We start from the raw sequence: 14,178 nt of genomic DNA, 5'->3' as shown, positions 1-14,178 counted from the left end.
TGAAGTAAAGTAAAAATAAAGTGCACATATCTAAAAATAAAGTGTACATATCGTTTATGTTTTTTTGAGAAAAAAACAATTATAATAATATATACACTGTATATAGTGCTCTAACCTCACATGAGCTATCAGTGGGGAAGAGATATTATTACAGATAGGTATAGTTAAATTTGAAAATAAATATGAACGTATCATCTATTGTGATTTTATAGATCCGTTCATATATGAGACAGCTGTTGGAAGGAATTGGCTATCTTCACCAGAACAACATTTTGCATCTGGATATTAAGGTAGGTTCACCACAAAACAGCATGTACCTTCATTGTGTTTCATAGAATACAGATTCACTTGTAGCCCAAAACAACCTCATTCCCAGCACTTTTAAACTAGTCATTGCATTTCTTTAAATAAACATACTGTAGGTGTATTATATACTTAAATCATGTTTTTTTTATATAATGTTTTTTTTACTTTCAAATAAAATAATCAAATTCTGAAGTAACATTAAAAGTGTATCTGTATTGTGCTATTAAGCATATGTCACTCTTGTTACAATTTCTCTATAGAAAATAAATATATATACTATATAAATATCTCTGTTCTTTAACTACAAAGGCATAAAATGTTCTTATTACATAAACTGAAATAAGTGATTCTGGAATTTTTTCACAGCCTGGGAATATCTTGATGGCTGATTCCAGCAGTGAGCAGATCAGGATTTGTGATTTTGGGAATGCAATGGAGCTTGTGCCAGATGAGGCCCAGTACTGCAAATATGGCACTCCGGAATTTGTCGCACCAGAAATTGTTAACCAAACTCCTGTTTCCAAGGCAACAGATATCTGGTTTGTAGACATTATTGTTGAATTTTTAAAAAAAAAATCTATCTGAAAATAAAAGACATTAGTTATGTGATTTACACGGTCACATTATTACTTGAGTGGGTAATTTTTCAAATAAAAGATCAATTAAATCAAAATACTGTATATCCATAAAACTACTATAAGAGAGTGGATACAAAATAGTAATTGAAATCACATACTAAAACACATTTATTAAATTGCATATGGTTAGTATAAAATTATTATATTTTCTTTATTGTTTTAAGAGCTAAAACTTGTACATCTTACATGCTGAATAAATCATTGATGCTAACTTATCTCGTTCATATTTGATAAAGTGCTTTCACTGTTAAAAAACAGATAACTCCAAATACTTAAAGCTAAATTTTAAAGTGATAAATTTCTGCTTCTTTTTGCTTTCAATTTACTTCTGCATTCTTTATTTTTAGGCCTGTTGGGGTTATAACATATCTATGGTAAGTATACTGCATATTCAAGTTATAATCTTTGTTTTTAACTTTTATATAAAGTATACATGAAATATCACTTTAAAAATGAACAGCTGGCTTTATTTACTGCATACCAATTAATACTCAGTGGCAATCAATGTGATTTCCAGTAACTTCTAGAAAATATAGGAGACTTTGTGAAACTACCAGATGATTACAAAACATTAGATCATATTTATATGATGTGAATACATTTTAATATTAGAAACATATCCAATTATTTTGGACAGATATGTGTTAGTTTCAACCAATACTGATAATTTTATTATTTTTTGTCATGTGTACATTCCTTAATGCAACAAATAAAGATTGTGCAAAGGATACAGTATGTTTGGGTAGGTCATATTGCAGTCTAGTTCTTTCACGCATAAATATCCAACTCCTGTGCACCCTTTACGAACATCGTTTCTCACACCCCTCTCTCCACCCTTGCAGCAGCCTCCCAGGTTCATTCCGCACAAGTGAGTAGGAGTTTGTCAGCCTTGACCTTATGACCAGTGCTGTCATTACCTCAGACAGGCGGAAAGGCTTTTAAACACTCAGTTCAAATATCAAACTCTTCCCCATGAATTAGTGTGTTAAAATGCAACCGTTTATCAGCATTTAGTGTGAAAACTGCCACTTTCAAAAAGCTCATTTTCAGATCGTTTCATAACAATTTTTAACCCTTTAAAACACTTTACTGGATTAAAAGATCTTCAGAAACTGTTGATTTCCCAAAGGATGGTGAAGCAAAAAGACAATAAGAAAACAAATATTGTCACAATATAATATAATATTGTTATTGGGCATTATAAGAAAACACACAATAAGAAAACAAAAAGGGAGACAATAATGCCCTGATTAGCATTTAGAAGAGAGATTTGTGCCCTGTGTATGGGTAATTTGGTTGTGTCCTTTCCAGCCTCACCGGAGTATCTCCATTTGTGGGGGAGAATGACCGGGCAACTGTGCTGAACATCAGGAATTACAATGTGGCTTTTGAAGAGAGCATGTTTGCTGACCTCTGTCGTGAAGCCAAGGGATTTGTCATTAAGCTGCTAGTGGCAGATAGACTGTAAGTAAAACATGCACAATTTTTGGTTTACAGCCAGGATCACTCAAGCCCTTTATCAATCTGAAATAATCTCTGAGAAGGAGTCAAACTTTATGTTGACTTCATTTCTATACAAAACAAATGGAAATATAGCACTTTTTTGTGCTTTATCATTTTCATTGTTTAGTTTTTTTGTACTGTAATTCTAGGCCTAGTATTTACATTATTTGTTTTTTTAATTATATATTTGTCTGTATTATTTTTTAACCTTTTACTTTAACAATCTTATTTGCCTCTTCAGGAGACCAGATACAAATGAATGTCTCCGTCACCCCTGGTTTAAGGTAGGTCAGAAACCCATTCTGTATGTGGGACAATGTTTTCCTCTCTCATAATATAATATTATTTCTATTTATGCTTTATCATTCCTTTTTCAGATTTCATTGTTTGAATTGCTACTCATAAAGGTGGTTCATTCTGATTTTATCACTTAGTGAACAATATTTATTTTAGTTTTTTTCAAGGGTGGTATTGTTTTTTAAATTCAAATTGATGTATACAAACATAAACTAAATAACCGTTTATGTCACTTTAATGTAAGTACCAAGCTTCTCAATTGAAAATATATTGGTTGCACAATGTATTAAAAAATATCAAGAAAAGAAAATTCTCTCTTCTGATTTTGGGCAAATATTGCTGATAAAACAAAGTAATTTAAGGAAATTTTCTCCAGGATATATTTATGTATTTTGTAAATCCATTCGATTGATGAGAAGGAACATGCATGCTTGTACTTTTTTATGATGCCTGAAAGCTGAAATCTGTAGAAAAAAATTGCATTGTGGTACTGCTTTAAAATCTTATGACCTAAATTTCTATTTTTAAAATTCACCTTGGGAGACTCATGGTCCATCATCATAAGCATTGCTGTCTTTGTAGCTTAAATTTCCACATTTTCACCTGTAAAAACTCATTTATCTTGTGCATATAAATCTTAAATTGTTAGCCTCTCTTACTGTGCCTTTATATTTTTAAATCCAAATGTGTGGCATAATGAAATAATGCTGTAGCACTTCATCAAAAATGAAATCAAGTTCATTCTTTTTTTATTACAGAGCCCTCATTCTTTCAAATAATGAGTTTTCTTCTTTCTTAGATATTGGCAAAGGGGAAGAGCATTAGCACAGAACCACTAAAGCTCTTCTTGTCCCGAAGAAAGTGGCAGGTAAGGAAGCCAAATGTCAGGTGGCAAAAATGAGCCTTTATGGTTGTTTTGTTTTAAAATTGTTTTATTTCTCATCCAATTTAGATTCTTCATACTACTTTAAATGCTTGTCTCAACTTTATTACTTTAGCAGTTACAGTAACTGCTCTTAGTGTCAGAGAAAAGCTCAGGCCTACAGTATATATGCAGTAAAACATTCAGAAAAGAAGAAGACATGTTGGCAAATAACAACATATGAATATTGCATCGTTTTATTTAACCTTTTATTTTGGTTGTGTGGATTTTTAGAAATGGGTCTCACAAAAAGATGCAAGAGGTACTATTGAAGCAGAAAAAGTTTTAATCTTTTGGAGTATTCAATGATTTTCTTTTTGCATGACCAATTGTCTTTCACGCTTATTAAATTTCAATAAGTAAATAAGTAAAGTCACTAATATATTTTGCAGCGATCACTTATCAACTATAAATCTAAGATGGTGATGCGGTCCATTCTGGAGCTACTAGATGACTCTTCCAGCCACATCTCTATCGCTGTTCCCAGGCACCTCAAAGAAGGATCCCCTCCACCCTCATCATCCTCAGATTCAGATGATATTGATGAACTTCCTTTTATTCCCATGCCTCTTGCCTTGGAGTTCTCAGGCTCCAGGATGTCACTCAATGAGATTCCGACAGACGAAGAAATGGTGAGCAGGCCAAACGGCACCTTGGAAGGGGTAGGGCTAGACGCCAATGGAGCAGTTCCTATGGAGTGTGAATCAGCAGGCAGTGGGAAGGAAGGGGGAGAATCTGCAGGAAGAGGCCGGAGTAGAAAGAGAACCACAACACAAGAAGAAGACCAGAGATCTTCAGATGAGGAAAGTTCAGAGGTGACTAAGAGGCCAGAGCAGCCAAAGAGACCCTTGCGCAAGGGTTCAAGTGTGGAGTCAGACAAAGCAAAAGGGGCCTCTAAAAGAGGAGAACTGCGGAGAGGTAGTTCAGCTGACAGTGCATTACTACTTCATATTAAACCAGAAGATGGCTCTTCAGAGGAACAAGCTAATGAACCCAAGAAAAGGCTCAAAAAGGCTGTATCAATGGAGTTGCCCAGGAGAAGTCCTAGTCCAGGGACTCTGGATGAACGTCGTAAATTGAGCCAAGAAGATTATGCTTTGAAATTAGAACTCATGAGGCAGAGACTTCTAAGAGGAGGGTCTGTGGACAGCAAGATGAGTGGCCTAAGGGGTCCTTTATTGGAGACACTGGGAATTGGTGGGGATGATACCCAAAAGCGCTCTGCTTCTCTAGAGCGCTACGCTCGCCCTCCCCGTGCAGGCCCAGTTCCCCCACTTGCAAGAGCTGCATCGAGTGACACACCAAGAGAGGAATCGTCAGATGCCAAGGTGCTGCGCAAAAGTGCATCTTTCAGCCAGGGGGATAGTGAACCCATTCCCCTCCATAGGCGATCTGGAGCTCCTTTAGAGATACCCTTGGCTCAGATAGAAGGACGGAGATTACAGGAGTGCATATCTATGTCAGCACTAACTGAGCAAGTAAAGTTAGATTCTCGCCCAGCCACACCTAAGGAGATCTCCTCAAAACCACCAACCCCAGATTTAGAAAAACATAAGGAGGTGAGGTCTGGTGGGGGTGAGAAGGAGTGCACAGAGAAGAAGGAAGATGGGCCCTTAGATGGTAAAACTGAGTCCATAGTCACTACAATTGACTCAGCTGAGAAAGTTTGCAAACTTGAGGAGGTTAATGCAGATGAGGAAAAAACAGTGAGTGTGTCAGAAGAGGGTAACATTGATGAGAGAAAGAAAGAAGCCACTTTCCCAGAGAAGGAAATGAGCACGTCAGAAGAAGAGGTGAAGGAGCCTGCGAAGGTGGGGCAGAGTAAGGTTCAATCTATTACAAAGCCTCCTGAGATAAAAGTTGAAGTGAAAAGTCAAAAACCAGAAGAAGAAAAAGTTTCTGCTTTTGAGCCAGATACAAAGGAGTCCAAAGAGGAGAAAGTAAAAACAGAAGAGAAACAGAAACCACCAGAGATAACTATTACCACTTCCATTACAGTAACACCTGTAGCTGTACCCACAAATTCAACAGAAAATGGTATTCAAGCATCATCCTCTCCGACCACTCATGTTTCTTTTGCACTCCCAAGCCCCCGACCTTCTGCCTATGCTGACACTATACAGACTATTGTAGTTCCCACTCTAGAGACTGTTACCCTTGAAACTAAGCCAGAATCTTCATCAGCTGCACATCCAGCTGTCTTTTCTAGAGTAGCATCTACTGAACAACCCGGCAAAGAGCCTAGCCCACCCAAAGTTCTGAAAAAGCCTTCTCCACCACGGGAACCATCACCTAGGCATATCATTGAAGACATTGCCTCTGAAGAAGTCTTTGAGGCAAAATTCAAGAAGCGTGAATCATCTCTGACTCGTGGGCTACGGCTTCTCACAAGGTCAAAGTCTGAAGAGAAGTCACTTGTCCTGCCTCCTACATCAGGAGAGGAAGTCTATCGGCCAGGACCCAGCGGTGCACCCTTGGAATTTATTAAGCCTGAGGAACCCAAGAAGCTAGAAGAGAGGGCCAGATCTGTGCAAGATCTCAGGGAAGCAGAGAAAGACAGCAGCTTCATGAGGAGACTCTCTTTACGCCTGAAGAGGACTCCATCAACTGAGAGAAAGGAAATTAAACCAAAAGAAGAAAGTCCTGCACCTGAGCCTTCAGCTCCAAGAAGAAGGCTCTCTTGGACTCTGACACGCAGCAGCTCTAGGGAGAAAAAGGAGGTCGAGATGGTGAGATTGGATGCAGGAGCAGACAATGAGGCTCCCCGGGAACAAGAAATAAAAGAGCAAAAGAAGCCTAATGAGTCACCTGTCCTGACCATGCGTAGGAAGATTGAGTCCACCGTTGCTGGTATATCAATGAGAATCCGCAGTCAATCTGAGGAAAGAAAGGATGAGAAGAAGCAAGAGGGGAAGGAAGCCAAACAGGAGAAGAGGACACCGTTGCTCTCTCTGTTGCGTAGATCAAGCTCGGAAGGGACTAACCTGAGGAGGCTGGGGGTTCCACAGAACCAATTGGCAACTCAGTCTCCATCTGCTCCTTCCACTGAGTCATTGGAATCTAATGCAAGCATCCAGTCAGAAGCAGCCATCAAAAGTAAGACACTCCTTTAGTTTTATCTATACTGTATATCACCAATATAATAATAGTTTAATCTATGAACACTTTTCAACAAGTTCATGCCTTTTACTTTGCACTTAGAAGATACTAAGGTATCTTATAAATAAAAATGATTATACTACTTAAAAATGTACAATTGCAGATAAAAATTGTATTTAACATAAACCTTTCTCTCCTTATACAAACAAAAGGATTATAAATATGATTAAGATCACTGAATACAACGGGGGTGTTTACCTTTTGTTTACCTCATTGTTTATTATTCCATTTGATTTTTTGTGTCAGTTGTTGAAATGCACTATCTTCCTAAGGTTCTGAGAGTGATCGCAAGTCACGCTGGGACAGGTGGGGCTTGTCAAGAGGCAGGAGAGACAAAGTGGCTTCTCAGCCTGACATCCCTTCAGCCATTGCCAGAGAGAATGGTTCTCTTCATCTACGGCAGTATTCACGCCTTGCCTCTGGTATAGTTACAATTGACTGATTCTCCTGAAAGTTATTTATTTTCATTACTTTTGTGCATAGATCTTTATTGGAACTTTTATTTACAATAACGTGTAACTTTTTTTGTAATGAAGTTTCTTCAAGTCTGAAATTACAACCATAGTATATAGTATTCTCAGTTAGTTTGCTTTGGAATCTTTTAAGTTAATGAGACAGAATTTCATGGGAACAGCCAAGCAGGCATGAGAAGACAACAGAAGATCATTATGACAGTTACATAATGTGTATGACTGTTATAAGTTGCTCTTACTTTTTTGTGTTAGAATAATAAATATAACTAGCATATTTAAATTAAAACCCAAAAGAAAAGATCTTAAAACGTGTAAAATTCCTTCTAATCTTCCTGTTAGCAGAAATGTTATTCTTTTGATCTTGTGCCATTAGCAGCATTTAAATCTCCTTAAATAAACATTAAATAAAACACATAATTGTGCTCCAGTCCAAAAGTCCAGATCAAATTATAATGAACCCACCCTTCATGCTTTAAATTAAGGATAAGACTTTTTTCAATAAAAGAATATGGACACCACAGTTTTCTCCTAATTTTGATACTTTGTGAAAGAGATTTTTCTTTTTAATCTAAACCAAAGAATGTTCTACTCCTTCTGAAGAATTCTACTTCTGAAAGTAAGCCTTTAAGATTATTTTCCTTAGTCTTGTATTACTTTATATATTTTTTTAATTAATTCTTAACTGAATCCCCATTGTCTCTTAATGTTGAAAGATATATTTATCTGTCTGTACAACCTAATTATTTTGTCTTCACTATGAAGTATATTGACGTATATTCTTCTGTTGGTAATTATTTCATGAAGTGAATAATACCGTTTCATAATTAGTTACAATTACATGAATATTAAGTTGAAAATTTTAAATTTAAATTGCCAATTCATGTTGAAGTTTCTTTTTGCATTTTTCTGAAACATAATTTCATTGACATAGTTTCTGATTTCTGAGAGCCTTTTGGGGTTTTTATATTTAAAAAATGCATTGGTGAACATCATGTTCTATATTTCTAATGAAAACTATTTTTCTCAGTTCTATTTAACTATCATCTTATTTCCACAGGGTATGAATACCAAAACTGTACAAAGACATTGGAAATCCTTGAACTCAACTGGGAAAATATGCAGACATAAAATTTCTGGCTACTTTGTCTTTCATTTTTTGCATTGTGTAGTTTTCACTGTGTCATATTCATATGGATATTTCCTTAGGTTTTATGTTCCCTTTCTTTCTGCACTTCCACGACTCTTGCTGTTCCTCTGCCCTCCTCAGATTTCCCCCCTGTGTTTCACATCAAACTGCGGGACCATGTGCTTCTGGAGGGAGATCCCATCACACTCTGCTGTCTCCCAGCTGGGAGTCCCAGTCCACATATAATGTGGATGAAAGGTGAGGTTTGGCTCAGCCCTACTACTTCCAAAGGATATGATTTTTGGATAGCGACCTGGAATGTTCTCAGTCTATATAGAGCGGGGGCTCTTAGGAGCTTAGTAAATGAGCTAGACAAGTACAACGTAGGAATAACGGCACTACAGGAGATTAGATGGAGAGGTACCAATATAGTGCAATGCAAAGACTATACAGTTTTCTATAGCGGTAGTAAGACCCATATGCTTGGCACTGGCTTTGCGGTCTGGAAAGAGTACAGTTATTGCCTATAGAGCCAGAAACGAACGCCTCTGCATTTTACGTCTCAAGACCAAGATGTTTAATGTAACATTGATATGCGTGTATGCGTACAAATCAAAAGTTACAGGACATTGAGGAGTTATACCATAACAAGGAGATGAGACAAGTGTACCAGAAGATAAAAGAAAATAAAAATGGTTTCCAACCAAGACCAGCCATTTGTGTGGACAAAGAAGGAAACTTGAACGGTGATGAAAGAAAGATACTGGAGTGACAGGCGGAGTACTTTGAAGAACTGTTGAATGACACCGGCGAGATGGATGAGACAGGAGAAGAGGAAGCAGATGAAGATACCAATGAGAGAGAATCCAAAGCTGGGAACCCCACCTAATTTCTTTGAAGTCAAGGAAACTATACGGAGCATGAAGAATAATAAAATGCCAGGGGAAGATGAAATAATGGCTGAGATGCTGAAGTATGGAGGAGAAGAACTGGAGACACCCTATATTGGTGGAAGAAAATATGCCGGACAAATGGAGCGTTACCCTTGTTTACCCCATTCACAAAATGGGGTCAAAACTAGTCTGCTCGACCTACCACGGGATCTCCCTGCTGAACGTTGCATAAAAGGTTTTCTCAAAAGTACTAGCCAGTCGCTTAGAAGCCCAAGCTGAGCAAGTCATTGGAGACTACCAGTGTGGGTTTCAATGTAACCAGTCAACGACAGATCATAAATTCACTATCAGATGCATCTTAGAGAAGTGCTATGAATATAACATTGATGTCCTTCAACTATTTGTAGATTACAAGCAAGCGTATGAAAGTGTTGATAGAGCATACTTGTACCAAATGCTAGGACAGCTAGGAGTAGTGTGGAAGCTGATCAGGCTAGTAAAGATGACCATGACCAAATAAAGTGGTAAGGTGAAGGTGCAGATTTGTTGGGTAGGAGCGTCCGAACACTTAAAGAAAACTTTATTCAGCTGGAAGAAGCACCGAGAAGGCCTGGGCTGAGAGAGAAAGATCCTCCGAAAGATCTATGGGCCACTTCAGGAAGGAGGAGAGTGGCGAATAAGAACCAACATCGAGCTCTACGAGCTGTATGAGGATCCCCCAATAACTGCGGAGGTAAGAGCGGCACGACTACGCTGGCTTGGACATCTAGAGTGGACAGACGATACCAGAGGGGTACAGAGAGTCTTTCAACAAAAGCCGGAAGGAAGGCGGCTTCAAGGTCGTCCCCACAAAAGATGGATGGACGATGTTGAAGAAGACCTCAGAAAGTTGAGAGTGTGAGGATGGATGGACTCAGGAGGAGCCGAGATGTGTGGAGGAGGCCAGGGCTCTACAAGGGCCATAGCGCCATGGGGTTAGGTTACTAGTTTATTTCTGGATACTATGTCTACCCAGCAGTCAGTGTTGTGTTCGTGTGATACAGAACATACAGTATTGCTGAGTTTCATGCCTATTGACTCTCTTTCATCTCCTGTCTACTAAATGGGTTAAGATTTGGTGGGTGGAGCGGTGGCTCTGAGGCTAAGGATCTGTGCCTGTGGCTGGAAGGTTGCTGGTTCAAATCCTGCAGGCAGCAGAGGAATCCTGCTCCGCTGGGCCCCTGAGCAAGGCCCTTAACGCCAACTGCTCCAGGGGTGCTGTACAATGGCTGACCCTGCGCTCTGACCCCAAGCTTCTCTCCCTCTCTGTGTGTCTCATGGAGAGCAAGCTGGGGTATGCGAAAAGGCGAATTCCTAATGCAAGAAATTGTATATCGTCAATAAAGTGATCTTATCTTATCTTATTTACTTAGAAACTATGCAGTGTCCAACTACACATCACTCTAACCTCCAGAACAACTGAAGGACAACAGACCTATTTTTATTCCTCTGATTTCCTTATTATCCTTATTATCTTCTGTGTTGATTCAGATTTCAGATGATGAAGGTATTACGCAGAACTACAGAATGATTAACTCTTAGGAAGGCAGCTCTGCCAGGGTATATCAGTGAAGCTTTTGGTTTTTTGTTAATGTTTGAGGGCTTTTTAATACTTTTTAAAACATGTATATTTAATGGATACAGCCTCCAGCATTTTTATAACTTTGTTAAGTTCCATCCATTGTCACAGGGACCTATACAAATTATAGGCTTCAGTGGCTTGCAGACTAAGTACAGTGGTTCTCTTTCTGGTTCCCAGACAAGAAGCCCGTGGTGCCAGACTCCAGAATGAACATTGTCTCATGTCCAGATGGCCGACAACTCCTCATGATCCTCAAAGCTAACAAGAAGGATGCAGGCCTCTATGAATGTGTAGCTACCAACCCACTTGCCTCAGCCACAAGCTCCTGCACTCTCTCCTTGGCTAGTGAGTAAATTCAATATGTTGGGGACATTCCTTTGTGAAAAAAAAAGTATGTTTGTCTGTTTGTTCTCAATACAAAATGTGTCATCTAGTGATCATAACTGTGGGAAGCAGTGGTGGTGGGGAGGTTGTTGGCCTTGAAAACAGATTTGTTTAAATTATTTACCATAGTACTTTTGCTAGTGTTTGTCTAGACATTTTTTTTCTGACAGTGCACACCATGAGTATTAGTTTGAAAGACAGTGATCATATCCAGGACAGTGAATTACAGCTGCAACACATCCCCGTAGTAGACAAGGTGACTTGTAAAATGCAGTATCAATAACGTGTCTAGTGAAGCTAGACCTATGGATTACTCATGATATTCCTAACTGACATAACATTAATGCATATTAAAGAGCCTTTCAAATACTTTCAAAATCATATCTTGCATGCTTGCAATGCTACTCTTTATTGAAGCTTTATTTGTTACTCAAAGCCACTTTTTATTGAATATTTAAAGGACTATGAAGCAATGATGCATTTCATATGACATTATTTTTTGTAAACAGGAATGCTTGAGATGTTTTGGTGTGTTAGAATTTCAAATACATTATTAAACAAAATATAGAATTTAGAAGCATGGATTTTGTTTGTGCGTCCCTTAACACTGATATCAGCTGTGCTGCAGGCTAGTGTCCTAACACCTATATTGGATATTGTATAATGAGGCCTGGGAAGAGGCAGAATGGCAAGATCTAATTTCTGATTGACAGTATACTGCCTTTTCCTTCGACAATTACTTTTTTAGTAACTTATGAAGTCCATGTTAATAAATGGGTAGCGCACTGGTTAGTATTGCGGTCTCGTGGACCTGGGTTAAATTCCTAGGGTACTATTTGCGTGGAGTTTGTATGTTCTCTCCTGTGTTCACATGGATTTCCTCCTGGTGCTCTGGTTTCCACTAGCAGCCCAGAGCCATGCTGGCAGGTTAATTCATTTCTGGGAAAACTGTCCCCGGTGTGAGTGTGTGTGAGATTGTGTCTGTGTGTGCCCTGCGATGAACTGCCGTCCTTTGGAGGGTCTATGCTGTTTTGCACCCTTTGCTTTCTGGGATAGGCTGCAGCTCCTCCACAATCTTGTATTAGAGAAAGCAGTTAGAAAATGGATGGATAGATGTTCATCTAAATTTAAGGTATATATAAACCTAGTATTTTCATTTGCTTTTTGAAGTGTTTTTAATTTAATATTATTTAAAATAACAATTAAAAATGGAAAAATAATTAATTAGAAACCCTTTTATCTGTATAAAAGGCACTTCCAAGTAGTTTTACAATTGTGTCCTCTGATTTGTGTTTCATTACACTTTTAACATGACACTTTTTTATCAGGAACTTTATACATAATACAAGTTTTATTGCTATTGCTATGTTCTTTCATCTCTTCAGAGATACTATGGTCTAAGGGTATTTGGTGATATTTGAAAACTGTTGTCTAATCAACTATGTGTGAACTGCTGCTCTTTTTGCTTAGGACTTCCTAATCGTCCTGGGACTCCTGAGATTCCCCAGCGATACAAGAACACAGCATTGGTGCTTTGGAAGCCTTCAGACACATTTGCACCATGCACTTACACATTGGAAAGAAAGACTGAAGGTAGCTGTAATAAAAATCTTACATACAGTACTTTTAACTAAAGCAGGGGTGTCATACCCATTTGTAGGAAAGCCTAATGTCATCTGATTTTTTTTCACACAAACTCTGAGTTCCATAGTGGAACTAATGTTTCAGTTATCAGCCGCAAAAGAAACAATCCACACATGTCTACATCAGAAAATAATAATGTTATTAATTGTTTAATTGTCAACTCAAACTGGAACAAACGCTACAAGGCCTTCTAGGAATTGAATTTGACACCCCCGAACTAAGGCCTGGGACAAAATATAGATTTCATTTAAAAAACTAAATAAGATAAAAAGCTTTGTTTCCTTGATGATTGTAATTGGATTAGCATTCAAATACTACCTATCTATTGAATTGTCAAGGTAAATGTACCTTGTCCAACTATTTAATTAACCCACATAATGTAATGTGTAACTTCAGATCTCCTGTAGAAGGCACTTATGGTCTAAACTCATGAAGAAACAATGATAATAATAATAATAATAATAATAATGTCCTCCTGTTTAATACATGTACTGATTTGTAAGCTTGTTGATGGATTTAGTCAGTATAAAGATACTGTTGTGCCCACACAGTGTTGGAGAATTCTCTTCTTAAGTACAGACGAAAGCCAGGGCTTACTGTAAGTAAGAAATGTACCCATCAACCCCACCTCGTGGTTATAAGGCAGTATAGCAAATCTGGTTAAGCTACAGGATGGAGTTAGTTTCCCTCTTCAACAAAATTCAAAACCAGGAACTTAGCAATTTTGATGAGGTCAAACTAGAAATGGGTCAAAACATATATAGAAAGTATATATTTAGGGGAAGGCATAGAACAAACAATCAACAAAAAAACACTAAACCTGACTAAATATTCTTTATCCATGAGGGCTACATTTTCTCCCTTTTAATATCTGCATTAAAACTTCTCCTCCTATTATTTTTTTATATTTAAAGTACATCCAAAAAAATAAATGTACAAATGTTGTGCTAGAGGTGTTCTGTTGTGATACTGTATATCATGAAAGAAGTCATCTGTAGACAACATCTAACATAATTTAATGCTTTCCTCCTTCCATTTTGATCAGGTGAATCGGATTGGCTCATTGTTGCCTCTGGGATACCTGACTGTTACTACAATGTTACAGACTTGCCAACAGGTGGCACATTTAAGTTCAGAGTGGCCTGTGTCAATAAGGCAGGACAAGGACCTTACAGTAACTTCTCTGAGAAAGTATCCCTCGACAGTCAAGGT

At 38.0% G+C, this 14,178-nt stretch overlaps 1 protein-coding gene across 2 annotated transcripts in view; it reads left to right on the top strand.

Annotated features, from left to right (window-relative positions):
• Positions 1 to 14,178, top strand: part of LOC148821849 (striated muscle preferentially expressed protein kinase-like) — a 137,725-nt gene that overhangs the window by 109,729 nt on the left and 13,818 nt on the right. For both annotated transcript variants that reach the window (XM_088930236.1, XM_088930237.1), the window contains exons 24-35: positions 213 to 290; positions 673 to 845; positions 1,292 to 1,318; positions 2,256 to 2,408; positions 2,689 to 2,731; positions 3,544 to 3,612; positions 4,059 to 6,762; positions 7,098 to 7,247; positions 8,566 to 8,682; positions 11,116 to 11,283; positions 12,793 to 12,915; positions 14,012 to 14,176. In XM_088930236.1, the coding sequence (XP_088786362.1) occupies positions 213 to 290; positions 673 to 845; positions 1,292 to 1,318; positions 2,256 to 2,408; positions 2,689 to 2,731; positions 3,544 to 3,612; positions 4,059 to 6,762; positions 7,098 to 7,247; positions 8,566 to 8,682; positions 11,116 to 11,283; positions 12,793 to 12,915; positions 14,012 to 14,176 (3,970 nt within the window). The remainder of the gene's footprint in view (positions 1 to 212; positions 291 to 672; positions 846 to 1,291; positions 1,319 to 2,255; positions 2,409 to 2,688; positions 2,732 to 3,543; positions 3,613 to 4,058; positions 6,763 to 7,097; positions 7,248 to 8,565; positions 8,683 to 11,115; positions 11,284 to 12,792; positions 12,916 to 14,011; positions 14,177 to 14,178) is intronic.

The sequence above is a fragment of the Atractosteus spatula genome, chromosome 13 (assembly GCF_055471065.1).
Source record: "Atractosteus spatula isolate fAtrSpa1 chromosome 13, fAtrSpa1.hap1, whole genome shotgun sequence".
Taxonomy (NCBI): domain Eukaryota; kingdom Metazoa; phylum Chordata; class Actinopteri; order Semionotiformes; family Lepisosteidae; genus Atractosteus; species Atractosteus spatula.
Note: the sequence above shows the minus strand (reverse complement) of the source record. Positions and strands in the feature narration are given on the sequence as shown.